At 37.7% G+C, this 15,325-nt stretch overlaps 1 protein-coding gene and 1 long non-coding RNA gene across 31 annotated transcripts in view; one reads left to right on the top strand and one right to left on the bottom strand.

Moving 5' to 3' along the window:
* Window positions 1–15,325, bottom strand: part of DLGAP2 (DLG associated protein 2) — a 450,420-nt gene that overhangs the window by 69,684 nt on the left and 365,411 nt on the right. For all 30 annotated transcript variants that reach the window (XM_031504438.3, XM_085574578.1, XM_021551143.3 and 27 more), the window contains one exon: window positions 2,614–2,825. In XM_031504438.3, the coding sequence (XP_031360298.2) occupies window positions 2,614–2,825 (212 nt within the window). The remainder of the gene's footprint in view (window positions 1–2,613; window positions 2,826–15,325) is intronic.
* Window positions 2,816–15,325, top strand: part of LOC146767808 (uncharacterized) — a 36,413-nt gene continuing 23,903 nt past the window's right edge. Inside the window, exon 1 of the long non-coding RNA XR_014953598.1 lies at window positions 2,816–14,713. This is a non-coding gene — a long non-coding RNA (uncharacterized LOC146767808). The remainder of the gene's footprint in view (window positions 14,714–15,325) is intronic.

The raw sequence follows: 15,325 nt of genomic DNA, 5'->3' as shown, positions 1-15,325 counted from the left end.
TAGTACTCAGAGGAGAAACACACACATGTCAAATGTCTGTTGAAGGTTAAGTGAAAGCTGTTCTAATTTTCATTTTATTGTATTCAGGATAATGAAGGAAAAGTAGGCTTTTTCTTGTGAAATCCATCTAATTTTGTTTTGCAGCCAATAAATGTTTTTATACTGCCAAAACTATCAGTATTCAGCTTTTATTACAAGTCTACTGGTGGTCTGGCAGACCCCAGTTCTGAGCTACCCTGTCACCCCAGCAGAGAACTAAGAGAATTAAACCCTCATTTTATTTCTGTGCACTAGCTCCCTCCATCTGGCTAAACAAGCTAAAAAGCCAGCTAATGCAGCTGACATCTTGAATTATGTAATTTCTTATAACGCATGCCAGAAATGCTGTTCAGCCCTGCTATACATGCAGCAATGCTGTTCAAAGCCCTGATTTCTGGTTCAGCAGTATGATCAGTGGTACAAATGGTGCTCAGCACGCAGTGGGGTTACTGAGCCATGCTGGGGGAGGAAAGAAGGCTCCATAACCATTATCCATTGTTATATCATTCATAGACATCCACCAGACAGAAAAGGCAACCACAGGGACAGGGAGACAGAGATACTAGGAGGAGATGGCTTGTGGTGAAAACCCAAGTTTAGGATCAGCACTTTGTATTTCTGTGCAACAAGAAATTTTCTGCCTGCCTTTAGGATTTGGAATTTAGGATTTTTAGGATTTAGGATTTAGGATTGCTGAAATCTGTAGAATTTTGCAAGAAAGACTTACAAGAACCAGAATAGTTGTCACATTTCTGCTTGAAATCCACTGGAAAAACCTGTTAATGTTAGGCTGGTAGATTCAAGGTTTTGCCCTTCAGTTTAAGACAAAACTGAGGACTTAAAAGATATGTCAGAAGGGGCAGCCTGGCTGCTCAACTATACTAAGTCCAGTGCTAGTGACAAATTTTCAACAGAACCTCTAATAATATTTTACAGTATTACAAAAAGATTCCTTCTTTTCTGACTGGTTAGGGGTGACTATGCCATGAAATCCTCTGGGGCCATGAAGAAGCACAGCTCTCAACCCCTGTACCTGCATCAGCAGTGCACCCGTGCTTTAATCAATGAAATTCTGAGTGGTGTATTTACAATACATGGAAAACTGACAGAAGACACAACGTTTGGTACTGGCCTACCAATAACCACATGCCTTCGTAATTTAACAAATCAGAATACATTCTTACTTGAAATATATTCCTTATTTGAATATGTATGTTTAGTTATGTTTAATTGCTGTCTGAATCTGTTTATAAGCTGCAGTGGTCTAGGGCAGCCACCAAGTCCTGTCACTCATTGGAAAATTTGTGCTGCTACTCAGATTTCCTTGTGGGAAGCCTAACCATAGCTGGAAACAAAGAATATCATAGAATATATTTTATTTGATCTAAGTGCTTGGAAAATTAGAACAGTACCTTAAAAAAGATTTGTTTGTGGCATGAATAATATAAGACATCCCCTCCAAAACTGTAATGACTGCAACCAAACTGTCTCTGGGAATGATCCCTGGCCCAGAACAGTGCCCAGAACTCTGCCAGGCAGTGGCTGGGCCAGTATACTATGAAGAAATGAAGTTGGAAACTCTTCTCTTCAATAATAGTGAAAGTTGGTAGCTTTCTTGCGGATTGCAAGGCAAATAATTCAATTTAATTAAGCCAAAGGGATTTTTGCCTATTGTTTTTGTTATATTTTGTTTTATGAAAAGGTGAGTCACTATGGTAAACCATATGGTATTATTTAGAGAACAATAAACGACACTTGGTCCAAGATTTCACTCTTAATTTCTTTAGTTTATATCCCAGGCAAAAAGATAAATTTGATAAGCCATGAGAAACATACAGTCAAATTAACAGAATCTGCAGTTTTTAAACCAGGCTACCACTTTGAAACTCTCCTGACAAGAATATTTATGGTTTACTTATCAAATGATATATTGGAAAGATAAAAAGGAGAGAAAAATAAAAATCTATTGGAAAATATATATATCTACATACTTCCCTGAAGATTTAAGATTTGCTTTAGTTATTTAATAGGCCATATTGTAGGTAGTATGAATGGTAGCATGAATGAAAAATAACCCAGTCAAACAAAATCCTCCACAATGTGTTTAAATGAGTATGATACAGTATAGCTGATACATAAAGAATTGCGCTGATAAAAAAGGTGTAAAATGCCCAATATATAGTACAATTATATATTTAATATTATATCTAGTATAGAACAGAGTATATTTTCTATTTCAGAGAAAGCAGTGAAATAACATAAATTGTATTATATACCAATCCTTCTAGAGAAAAAAACCCAGAACTTTGAACTTTTGGCATAAAATGGGTATACATTTCCTTCAGTAAACATAAAAAACTCATTCAGAAGTAGAAGATTTATCTCATGGATGGAAGAAGATATCAGGTTTTCATCCAGTAACCATAAGAAACTGCAACTAAGTTAAAATGAAGCAAAAAAAATTACCTTTTAAACTACAGATATTTTTTCCTATGAAAGCTGACCATTGCCCATAAGACACAAAGAAAATTATCCAGGTCATGACAACTTCCAGAAAGGTGTAGTGAAGCTTACTTTTGATGATCTCCGAGTGGTCTTTGCCCAATGGATTTTAATAATGACTCTGGTCGAACTGATAATTTTGGTGATGTCTTGGGGCTAGTATCAGAATCTCCACTTTCTTCATCTCCCATGGCCTTAATATAGCTTCCACTTCTCATTCTTCTGCATGGGATCTCATCATCTTTCCCACCAGCTGGGTATCCTCCCCATTCATCCTGAGGTACCTAATGGAGACCATAAAACACACACACAGTATGTGCTTTATTCTTTTCATATGTTTAAATACTTCCTTCCATTATTCATTTTACAAAGACAAGTAAAGAATTTTTTATTCTTCAGAAACAGATTGCTTATAAAGAGATTTCTAAGAACCCTAAATGATTTTGCCATTTAACTTCAACTTCAGGGTTGGAAATTTTCAGTTTAGAAATGTTAGTACCCAAGGAACAATGAAGTAATGGATTGTGAGTTGATCTGCAATATCTGTTTGTAGATATGCTCTAAAGTGCAGGAAGCAGTTTAAAGTTTGCACATAGATTTTCATCTGATAACAGTAAATTAATCAGGTATCTCAGACCTAAAACTCATTGAAATCCGAGCACTTCAGGGTTTATTACCAGCAGTCCTTATAAGGGGCTTTCAGGGAGGTGATTGGCATATTTCAGATAAACTAAGCCATGAACTTAAATAGATAAAATCAGGCTTTAGGGCAAACTTCTGTGAAAAAAAAAAAAAAAAAAAAAAAAAAAAAAAAAAGGTAATTTGTCTTTTTTTTCTATTTAGAAACTGAAAAATGGTTGATAGAGACTGTAATATATGAGAAATTCAACCAGTTAAATAATCTATGCAGTTGAAAGATTGCAGTTGCCTTTATGCAGTTCAAGTGGATTTCCAAACAGTAAAATTGGTAGTCAGATAATCCACAGCTGGTGGATGGAAATCTCTCTGCAGCACAGATTACCAAAGAATTGAGCAGGAGTGGATTCCTCAATCCAAAGTGAAATCAGCCTTGTTTCAATGCTTATGATTAAACACAGCCTGTCTCTGACAGTATTGCTTTTTTTTTTTTTAATTTAATCTTCCAAGGTGCTGAGTCCTCTGGCTCTAATCCAGAAACACACTTATGCATTTAATTTGTTTAAAGGATATAGGCAACAACTCTCTGTAATACATTATAAGGACTCATAGTTAAAAAGTAGGATGTGACAGAGTTCATCAATTGACCAAGGCAGATGTCCTTGGCAGCATCAAATCCTTTATCAACATTATGATTCCATCTATATTAAGCAGTTTAATGTCTTTATTTACTAATATACTGTAAGTCTGAAATCTCAGATAAACATATATTTAGTAGTGTCATGCCACAAATAAAGATTTTCAAGTCAAATATATTTGAAAGCTTCTATAGACTGAGTTCACTGTGGAGCTGAAGCAAATGCTCCCATTGGTTTCAGCAGTTTTGGAGACTGGGTTTAAATGATTAACATGATCTGCTTGCCATCTATGGCCCTTTCAAGACAGATGAATTAGCCACACACACCAGGTGAACAGACCTGGGGCTTTGAGTCTTAAAAAGAGAGTAAGGGAGAAATGAAGTTTTAAAAGGGGGTGAACAAGAAAAAGAGAGATATTAAATTTAAAAGCCCAAGCTTAAGACAGAAAGAAGAAAAAAAAAGACTGAAGATGAAGTCAGAAAAAAAGAGATTAAATAGATTGCACATATCAGGAAAATGTTAGGGATAACTATCAGAGAAAAAAAAAAAGTCATGTTCTTATACAAAGTAATAGGACAGAGCATGAATCTAAGTGAAATATGAGTTATATCATGCAAAGAAACAAACTTTTCACATTATTCAGCTTTGGATGGCAATTGGTAAGGAAGCAAAATCTTCCCAAACTTGAAGCCTGTAAGTGTGATACATCATTCTCATTTCTTTTCCCAGATCTAATATGTATAAGATTAATGCTGCAGAAATATTTTCTATGTTTCTGTGAGACCTAAAAAATCATTTACAAGTAGTCATAGTAGTCATAGCCAGTCACTTAAAATACTAAATATACATACATTAAATTCAGCATCTAGATTTTTAATCTACAGCTGACAACTCTAACAGCTATAAAAATCTGAATTAAAGAGCTACTTTACTACTTGATATCATACAAACATACTCTTATTTTAAAATATTCTTTATTAAATGTATGTTAGCATGGATAAAGCCAAAATCCAAATACCAAAAAAAGAAAACAAAAACCAGTTACTGGCATCTACATAGGCCCACTACAAGGTGTACTGTTAAATTTTCAGTACTATAGCTGAGTTATTATGTCTTAATATTATTTTCTTTAAAAGTCCTCTCATAACTTTTTCATAGAATAATTATCTAGGTTTTAAACTTCTTTCCTTCATTTTAGTTCAAAGATAATTAAATAGAAAGTTTAAAAATACATTGATCAATAACCTTTTACTTACTGAAATGCAGGAAATTATTACTTTCTAAACTTTATTTTGTCTGAAATTTCATGTTCAAATAACTAGATAAGGACTGGATTTAAATTAGTACAACACAGGCTTATTTGTTGATTGAAGTTGCAATCTTATTTTAAAAGATAGGAATGATTGATTTTGTACATTAAAGTATCTAAAAAATTAAACTTCTTAACTGTGATAAGGACAAACCTTACAGTTATGTGCATTACTGTTTCTGTTGATTGCATTTATTTTGCTGTCTATATTAATAATTTATATGAATTCACATAACAGCTAAAGACCAAAGCTAACAACCCAAGAAGTCCTGCTCCATTTGTGGTGTGCTCATAGTAGACAAGGCAACAAGAATCCCTTTCTAATCAGACCAACTCACTGGCTATCACAGAAGCAGTTCTGTTTCTTACAACATTATTCACAATTAAAATATCTGGGGTTTGTTGGATTTTTTTTTTTTCCTTAAACCATTCAAAGGAGCACAATGCACTGGACACAGTAAAAATGATTCTGGAACTTGGTGAGGAAGTTTGACCATGTGTTTTCTCAGAAGGTTTCATCCAGAGCTTTGGACAACAGCAGGAGTCTTTTTGCCATCTTCAAAATAAAAAGAAAAAGAAAAAAGAAAAAAAAAGAAAAAGAAAAAGAAAAAGAAAAAGGAAAAAAAAGAATTTAAAAAAAAATAAGAAAGGGTCCTTGACATTGTTTTTCCTCATAGACTGAGAATTGAAGCAAACTTTGAGTCCCAGTTCAGCTTAGTTCTTCATTTACTTGAGATGCTAGGTTAAATACTTGGAAAAATCTTTCTAAATCTAGGCTATCTCAGACCTCAATATAGCTTTAAAGAAAAGCAGAACATTATGTAAGTGCAGGAAATATTTTTGAGATATTAACAAAAACATTTCACATCATGTATGAGGGTGATTAAATATACATCTTCCAAAATATGGAAAGGGCTTTGCAACTTGCAGAAATTCTACCTTACAATAGTTACCAGCCCCTGAAATTCCCATCTGCAGGGCTTGCAGCTGCTAATTTGGAATAATTACCCTAATTATCTACTTACATGCAGTGATGAATGCTGATATTTATAATGTCTAAAAAGGTCTTCCTTCTGTTCTAGATGTTAACATGAATCCTTGTATATGTAGTTTCTATCCACAAAGGAGTTATACTGCATATTACCATATGAATTTCCTTTTGCAAGAACAACTGTCTGACAAGGTCTGGCTGCTCATCTGGCTGGAACTATTTCAGAGAATGATGAGTCTCCTTCATAAGAATCATTCACTGTTGCTGTAAGGAGCACCAGATTCAGAAAATTTGACACCTTTCAATTGTCTATCTACTGATTCATTTTGACATCTTACATTAATCACCTAGGGTCAATTTTAATAAAGCACTTGATATCTAACACTTATTACATCTCATGAAGTGGAACTGAGAGTGAATTCCAGAACCTTAGGAAGGATCCTAAATTCCCCATAAAGGCATTTAGGAGACTTAGCTCCTTCAAAGTAACATAAAGAAGGTCCATCTAGTTAGCAATCCAAATGTAAAGCGTGAAGAAAAATCTCAAAGAGTTCTCTCTCGGACTTACAGGCATCTGCATCTGATTACAGGCAGCAGAAACGCCTTCTGTTATTTCCCTGTCAGATCCTAAAATAATTTTCTGAAGAAAAAAGATGGGGTTTTTTTGTATTTTTTTTTTTTTTCAAAGTACAGAAGCCTTATTTTTTCTTTCTATGATGAAACAGCTGTGGAAGTGGAAGACTTTCTTAGTTACCTTCTAATCAATGACATTTGGAGAGCTGTCCTCCTCTGTTTGTCATTCCCAGCCTTTCATGAAGCCCTCATAGATTGCCTGAGGAGGGCCGGTTAGGAGAGAGGGACTCCATTTACATAAAGGCTGTGACTTAGTTTTGTGATCAGAGATTTACCTGAAAAGAGAGAGCTTAGATGCAGCCCCTAGGCCAAGCACTCACATTAATTTTATGTAGAAGTGTTTGGATAAAACTTGTGAAGCCCCTTAACAAAGAAAGAAATACCTTTGCTCCAAACTGGTGTACATCCTGCTTATTAGAACTGAGAAGACAGTGTTTGACCTCCTGTAGGCTACAAAAGAAACCAAACTGTCATCTTCACAGAGGGTATTCTAGAAACTTTGTTACTATAAAACCAAATTTCCTTGCTTTAGATAAAGTGTCACTATCTTTGTTCCTTGTTAGAAGTTAATGTTTTAAAATACCCCTTACTACTAATTTTTTGGGGGGTAAATACCTAGAGTGTCACATGACCAGTTAATGGCCACAAAAGTTACGGTTTCTAAATTTTATTCTAAATCTTATTTCTATCTCCCTTTCATAGAAACAGTACATATTTGTGTGAGTTGAATTCTTATTTTTCTTGTTTTATTGTTTTATGTTTTACCCTGTGTTTTCATTTGAATTAAATGGACCAGGCTGCCCAGGTAAGTAGCTGAATCACCATCCCTGGATGTATTTGAGATGTGTAGATGCGGTGCTTAGAGACATGGTTTAGTGGTGGACTTGGCAGTGCTGAATTAACAGTTGGACTCAATGACCTCAAAGGTAATTTCCAATCTAAATGATTCTATGTTTCTGTTCTTCCTGTTGAGTGTATTGATTGTTCTCAGACCAGCTGTGACAGAAGAAAGATTTTGGACCCTTAACTGGACTTCAGTTCTGTGTCTGTCCCCTGATTCTCAGGAAGAAAAAAACAGCAGTCAGGGAAAACAGGGATGGATTTAACAAAACTACAGAGTAAACTAGAAATCATGGAATTTCTGAGGTAGGAATGGACTCTGGAGCCTTCTGCTCAAAGTATGGTCAGGTACAGCAGGTTGCCCAGAACTACTATAAAGATGGTGAAGGGCCTAGAGTGGGAGCTGTATGAGGAGCAGCTGAGGCCACTTGTTCTGTTCAGCCTGGAGGAGACTGATGGGAGACCTCCCTGTTACAGCTTCTTGTGAGGGGAAGAGGAGAGGCAGACCCTGAACTCCTCTCTGTGGTGACCAGCGACAGGACCCAAGGGAATGCCCTGAAGCTGTGTCAGGGGAGGTTTAGGTTGGATATTAGAAAAAGGTTCCTCACCCAGAGGGTGGTTGGGCACTGGAACAGCTCCCCAGGGAAGTGGCCGCAGCACCAAGCCTGACAGAGCTCAAGAAGCATTTGGACAATGCTCTCAGACACATGATGTGACTCTTGGGGATGATGCTGTGCAGGGCTAGAAGATGGACTCAATGATCCTTGTGGGTCCCTTCCAACTCAGGATATTTAGTGATAATTTGACTGTGTCAACTGGGTTTTGAATATTTACAAAGATGAAGACTCCACAATCTCTCTAGAGGTGTGTTCCAATGTTTGACCACACTCAGGGGGGAAAAAAACTCTTCTTTATACCTTATGAAACATAGGCAACCTAGACACCCTAAAACTAAATCTAGGAGAGTGAACATCTAATCTTGTATCTAAGTAATACTGCTGACAAAACTGGAAGAAACAATGAAATGTTCTTTCTTCTGGACTTTGACCACTGATAATTTGATTTTTTTTATTTTATTTCAGTTTAGGGTTTAGCTAATACAGTCAAAATGACAGCAGCCATTGACATTTCAAAACAGACCTGCTCCTGTCGTTCCATCCACTTCTATGACATTTGCTCACAACTTACAGAATTTTAAAGATGTTCCACAGCTAAACTGCTGATCTGCTTAAAACACTGATTATTTTACTATCTAAAATGAAATACTTCTAAATACAGGGTTTCAGCTGAGGGAGATGACTATCACTTCTTCATATTTCTCATTCCCAAAGGTTAAAGTGAGGATTACCTACCTCATAGGAGTTCTGTGAAATATAATTAGCATGCAGATATAAAATTAACAGAAATAGTGATTTTTACCTAAATCTTATTTTAGTAATACAAATTTCACAATTTACTAGAAGCAGAAGCTATCTACACATGAAATTAGACTATACAGTATGTGAAGAAGGATAAGATATGAAACACTGTTGGTGACACATAATTTTTGTAATTTTATGCTTTCTCAGCCTGGTCAAGAAGATGACACAATCTGAAATGCAGGTAAGAGGTTTTGTCATAGATCATATCTTCAAGAGCCTCAGAAAAACAGCCTTCATGCACAGCTGCAAGTAGATGAAAGTGAATGACAATCTTGGAGAGCAGACAGAGATGATTTTTTGCAATGGTAGAAAGTTTCCTTGATACTACAGTGGGAAATGGGAGCTCAACCTCCTGTGTTTTTGACAATTTTGCTCAAGAAGGAACAGCAGGAAATTCCAAGAATATTTTTATTAAGTCAATGGCACTAAGACATTCCCCTGTTTACTGGCTGTGGGCTCTAGACCCTGTTGCTCAGGATTTTTACAGGAAGGAGGAGTACAGTATTTGAAAAGAGAAGTTTGTTTCCTCAGTAGCTAATCTTGTGTCTACAACTTACCACAATTCTTGGTGCACATTTTTGACTAGTTTCTTCTGTGTGGCTTTTTTTTGTGTGTGTGCTGATTCATTGCTCAAAGAACATGAATTATGCAATGAAGTCATTGAAAAATCTCTGCAAAACATGCCAGGGACTCCTCCTCACCACTAATAATGTCATTCTTCATAATTAGCTTTAATTTTCACATGCCACCCTCTACTCCTTGAATTTCTTGACAGCTCAGAAGCACAGAGAGTTCTTGCAGCATTCCCAAAGGTGTGTTGACACTGTCCATCAAGGCAGGAGCTAATCTGAGAAAACAAGAGTAATCTTTCAATCCACTCTCTCCAGGCTTTGCTCTGAACAGCCATAGTATTACAGAAAGAGGAAGGAAGTAATATAGATCCCAACATATGTTTTACATTGGGTTGAAAACGACTTCAGGAATTTGGAATTTGGTAAAATGTGAGTTTTCTTTCCCAGGGAAAATGGCCAAAGGATGTGCCCAGGGGCCCCTGGCCCTGGGCTGGGACCTGAGTGCAAAAAGGCAATGCATCGAAGGATGTAATAATCTGGACATCCATGCAGATCACAGAACACAAACATACTATTCCAGCTGGGAGATGTTCAAATAGGAAAATCATTGTCAGCATTATTTATTGTCTGATTTTATTCTCTCCTATGGAGTTCCAAGCTAAACTTCACTAAGCAGTCCTTGAAGGAAACATTTCTGTCCAGTGTACTAAAATTGCTTCTGTGTTTTCTAAAGAACTGTGCTCTTTTCAGTTTTAATCATGTTTTATAACTCATATCTCACAAGGGACTAAAAACAAAATAAAAAAAAAAAAAAACCAAAACCCCAAAACCATAAAAAAGAAAAACAAACCCAAAACAACAACAACAAAAAACCCCAAAAAAACAGCACTATGTTTCCCAACTGGTTCTCCAGCAACAATGTGAATTATAATTTGAGGATGGCTAAATACTGTAATTGGTGTGAGGACTGTGTGGTTTTTTTATACTATTTGGATGAAAGTGGGCCAAATTCCTTCCCCATTACCATATGTGCTCATATTGCTGCCACAGATCCTTGCAGTTCAGCCACTGGAAATCCTCTGCTGTGTTGTTGGGTCTCTCTGGGACCCTCAGGACTCTGTTGTGTAGACATAGTGGAGCAAGGTGCAGTCAGACAGCAGTCATGGGCTTGTCCACACTGTGGGTGATTTTAGCCTGCTAAGCTCACTGAGATCTTGTGCCAGGGCTTTGGCATAAGGTGAACTTGGACTGAAGGGAGGGCTTGGCCTATACTTACATGAGAACCTGTTTATAGTCTCTCAATCTAAGAGACAAAACCAGCAGGGTTTCAACCACGAAACCTGTGTTTCAGTTGTCTGCATATTTTCTTTGGTATGTGATCAAGGACACTGCTTTGTGGTCAGCTCAAGACACATTAAAACTATATTATCATTAACTTCAGTGGGGTATTAACTTCATTAGCTTCATTAACTTCAGTGGTATTTCCTTAAGCAATATTCAGCTTTTCAAGAAATGCTAATAATGGTCAAATGACGTAGAGTGCTACCTGAAAAATGACCCTAACAACAGTAATAAGGATAAGTAAAGGTAAGTGTTCAGCTGAGCTGCTGAGTTGCTCCAACTCACTGTGCTGCTGCACAACCATCAGAACTTGGGAGAGAGAAGGATGCAAATGGTGTGGTCACTGCTTAGGGCTGGGCAATCACAGGTCAGTAAAGACCCATGGTCTTGCCTGGAGGTCGCTGCCCTGCAGCACTTCACCCCCATGCTGTGGAGCAATCTTTACCTCTGAAAAAGTGTGGTTACCAGGAACACACCCTGGCCTGTGCTAAGTACTGAACCAAGGGTGCTCAGGAGGGAGTTCAGTAAAAAATTGGTTAGCATGGATAAAAAAAAATGCCTGAGACCTGCTGAGCCACATAACAATATTGAAGATCAGAATGCAGTGCCAAGGAAACCATCCTGACACTATGTAATTTGATAGAATAGATGTAGCATAAGGTACCAATTTACTAAAAGAAATTCACAGACACATCAAGGACCACAAGTTGGAACTCTGCATGCAGGCCACAGACAGCTTTTCTGCCAAGGATGGAAATTTGCACCCAGAGTTCATTTTCCTATGTCTTTGTCTTTTTTGGGCCAGCTCATAGTTGCATTTTCCTTTTAATATTTTTCTATAAATTGAATTAAATGCAAATTCTGCTAAGACCAAACATCAAAAGTCTAAAGACCTAAACAGAATTGCAGCCTCTTTCTTACTACAGGTGAAAGTGAATCAGGAATACACCTGCCAGCTGGGCTGCCTGACTGACAGGCAGCAGATGAGGCCCAGGGAACCACATCAGCACCTGGAGCTGACTACAAGTTTTTCTAAGTTGGGCAAGACCCTGGAGACCATTCAAGGTTACAGTAGAATAAAGTAAGAGAAAAAAAAATGCCCCTAAAAAGAAGAAAAGGAGAGGTGCTCCCAATAAATTTACAATGCACAGCACCTCTGAAACCAGAGTCTAAAGAACAAGGTCTCCAGTGTTGCAGAGCTATTATAAGGCTAGAGAGGGATGAACCTAAAAGGCAGCATATGCAGGGCTGACTCAGAAAGTGGCCTGTGGTAAACAGCATCTTATTAAATTAAAGCAGGAAATTATATAACATTTTTTTTTCCAGTTTGTTACAGGTCTACTACTGAGAAAACAGTAAATGTCTTTTAAACATAAATAATTTAAAGGTTATTTAAAAGCTGTATTTGCCTCTCATGTTTTTTTTTTTTTATTTTAGCTAAAGATTGACATAGTGTTTTCAACAGTTAAGTCCAGATGACTGCAATTATCTAGCTTCCAGAGCAAAATCAGTATTTTCCTCCTGTCTATCTACTATGTAATGCTTACTATCTGCATACTTTTCAAAAAGTGTTTCCCTACCAAAATACCAAGAAACTTGTCCATGTGCACAACGAGCTATTTAAACACATTTGCAATTCCACATTATAAAACAAACTTTAAGCACATCATTGTAAAATGGCCAAACCCAGAAAAAACAAAAACAAAGCAACATTTGTGAATACTTCACCATTTTTTCAGTCATGTCCTTGCAGGAAGAATGGCATGGACTGCTCAAGAGAGGAGCTGGGTCTGCCCTAGGCAGCAAGCCTGTGGCCTAGGAGAGTGTGCAGTCATTACAGCCCCGAGGGCAGTCTCCTTCTATAGATGGTCTGAGTGTATATAACAGTAAGTTACTCCTGTATGGAAACTTCTTCAGAACCAGTGACACCTTTGAGTAACAACTGCAAAGGTCAACCTTCAGCTTCAGTGAAGTGAACATTGAGAAACAATTTGGTAACACACTTCTAACATCATAAAGAGGACAACTCCCCCTGATTAAAGGGCAGTGGGATCATAGCCTCCCTTTTCTGCTCATAGCTTTGACATTTCCACAGTAATAGGGACATGTTCTGGCAGCTTTAAGAAAGTACTAACTCTGAAATCTTTCTACTCTTGTTTGGAAAAAAGTTTCAGTAATTCATTTTATCCAATATGAGGATCCTAGTACAAGGGCATGCAAGCAGTGCCCTGTATCACTGATTAACACTGTAATTCAAGATACCAGCAATTTAAGACAGCTGTTTGGTCAGAGCTTTGCTTTACAGTATTATTGATTGAATGTATTTCCCCCTTGGGATGGGTATTTAGGTATTATAGGATTTGTGATACACAAAACCATCAGCATTCTGTAAATACAGAGAAGTGTAAGCTTTTTTACTCCTTTTAATTTAATGCTGCACGAGATGTTGCAGACTGACATTAACACTGTGAATGGACTGTAGAGCAAAAACTGCCCCTTTGATGTGCCTCCCTCTCAGCCCCCCAAATTACTAGACCAGCCCAGAGATATGAGGCCTTGAGGGAAGGCGAATCAGGAGATGGGCAAAGATACAAAAGAGGCTCTAATCCCCAGTGCATTTGTCCAGCTTCTTTATTCCATGAGATGAGGGGGAAGAGAGAGCAAGCAGGAAGGGTCATGGCCTCATGGCCTTATCTAGGCTCTGGACAGGGAGGGCTTCTCTGGCTCTCCAACAACCCCATCAGAGCAGGAAGGAAGGGACCAGACTTATCTGATCAGAGTCACAGGGGTCCCTGGAAATGGGGAAAAGCATAGCCCAGGCCCACTGTAACACCCCTTCATTTCCCTTTTGTTTGGGCACTACCTGTTTGTCTTGCACACCTCTGCTGCTGACTGGGAGGGCATAGGGTTGGCTGGGACAAGGAGGTCTCAGCCTGTAGAAAACCAAATGGTACAGCATTTGTCCATGCTGATCTAGGATGCAGACTGCCCTGCTACCCTGCTGTCTGCACGAGCTTTTCCTGCTGTGGAAACAACCCAGTTAATTCTTCAGTGGTGGCTGGTCATAAATCATTGTGAAGGCAGCATGGGTGATAGTGATTTGGATATGAGTATCAAAACTGGCTAGCTCCACAGTGTGCACTCACTGGCAGAATACTGGATGTAGTTTCTGTAGTTCATGCATGGGTTTTATGTCAAGCAAGCAGATAAAATCTAGTTTCACAAAGATGAAGTACTGAGAAAAGTGCATTGAGTTCAAATCCCTTCTTGCAAACCAGAGGGGGAGTACAAAGCAGTCGTGTGCCTCACAAGGGCAGTGGTTTCATTTTTGGGAATCTGTTCTGTCACCAGCAGAGTTCCTGAGAAAATGTATCAGAGGGCTTAAGGCTTATTTATCCATTAGATTGTCCTCAAAGGTTTTCTCAATGTAGCCTTAACTTAAACCAGCAAAAAGCCTTGTTGAAACTGCTGCTTTTTTCTTTTTCTTTTTAAAAGAGACCAACTGTGCTTTTCTTTTATTCTGTAACATACACAGCTGACATTATTATCCACATGCTTAGCAGTGCCTCTGCTGTAACTGATGACGTTTGTACTTAAATGCACTAAGAAGACAGGAGTGGGCTGAAGCCATTTTTAGAACAACATGCTGTTTCCTTTTTTAGTGCTGACTCATTCACTGTACCTTGTGGTATGTTTACCCCAACTGCTTGTTGCTTTGGAGGCTGTTGAATGGGTGAGGAAGGAATATTAATCAGTGACACATCACACTGTGCTCCAGAACTACAGTCATGGTAAGTGTGATGCCCTTGCCTATCTTTTGGTTCTATTGTAGGAATTATTTTTCTTTATCTAGCATTCAAAGTTATTTCAGTTCTGGAAACCGTGAATCTTTTGTGCACATCCTTTCAGCGCAGTTATCTAGTTCATATAATTTTTTTTTTGTTAAAAATCTTTGCTCCTTGCTAGTACTCATATCAGAGTGGAATTAATCAAAGTCATTGCACTGTACACATGTGAACCCTTATTAGCCAAAACAGCTGATGAAGACAGAGGTGATCTCACAGCTAATTTATCTTCTTCTTAACGTATTTTATATTAAAATTAAAATTACTTGGAAAACAGTAGCAGCCACTATGGCTTAAACTATACAGATTGTGCATTATTGCATGTGTGTTCTACTTGGGCTATTTTGCCTGCTGAGTGAGGTGGCAAAGTGTTTGGTGCCCAGAAATGCACTGAAATGCTCAATTTGTCAGCATTCAAAATAGAAATTAAAGGCCCATACATAATAACTGCAGCTCAAGATATGGTCTGATAAAATATTCACAAGATAAGGTCTGAGAAATGCTGTTAGTCTACAGTAACAAATGGTAGTCCTCTGCTCTTGAGGTGGTAATTGATCA

Source organism: Lonchura striata, chromosome 3 (genome assembly GCF_050655825.1).
Source record: "Lonchura striata isolate lonStrDom1 chromosome 3, ASM5065582v1, whole genome shotgun sequence".
In the NCBI taxonomy this organism is placed as follows: Eukaryota; Metazoa; Chordata; class Aves; order Passeriformes; family Estrildidae; genus Lonchura; species Lonchura striata.
This window is presented reverse-complemented; position numbering and strand designations above follow the sequence as displayed.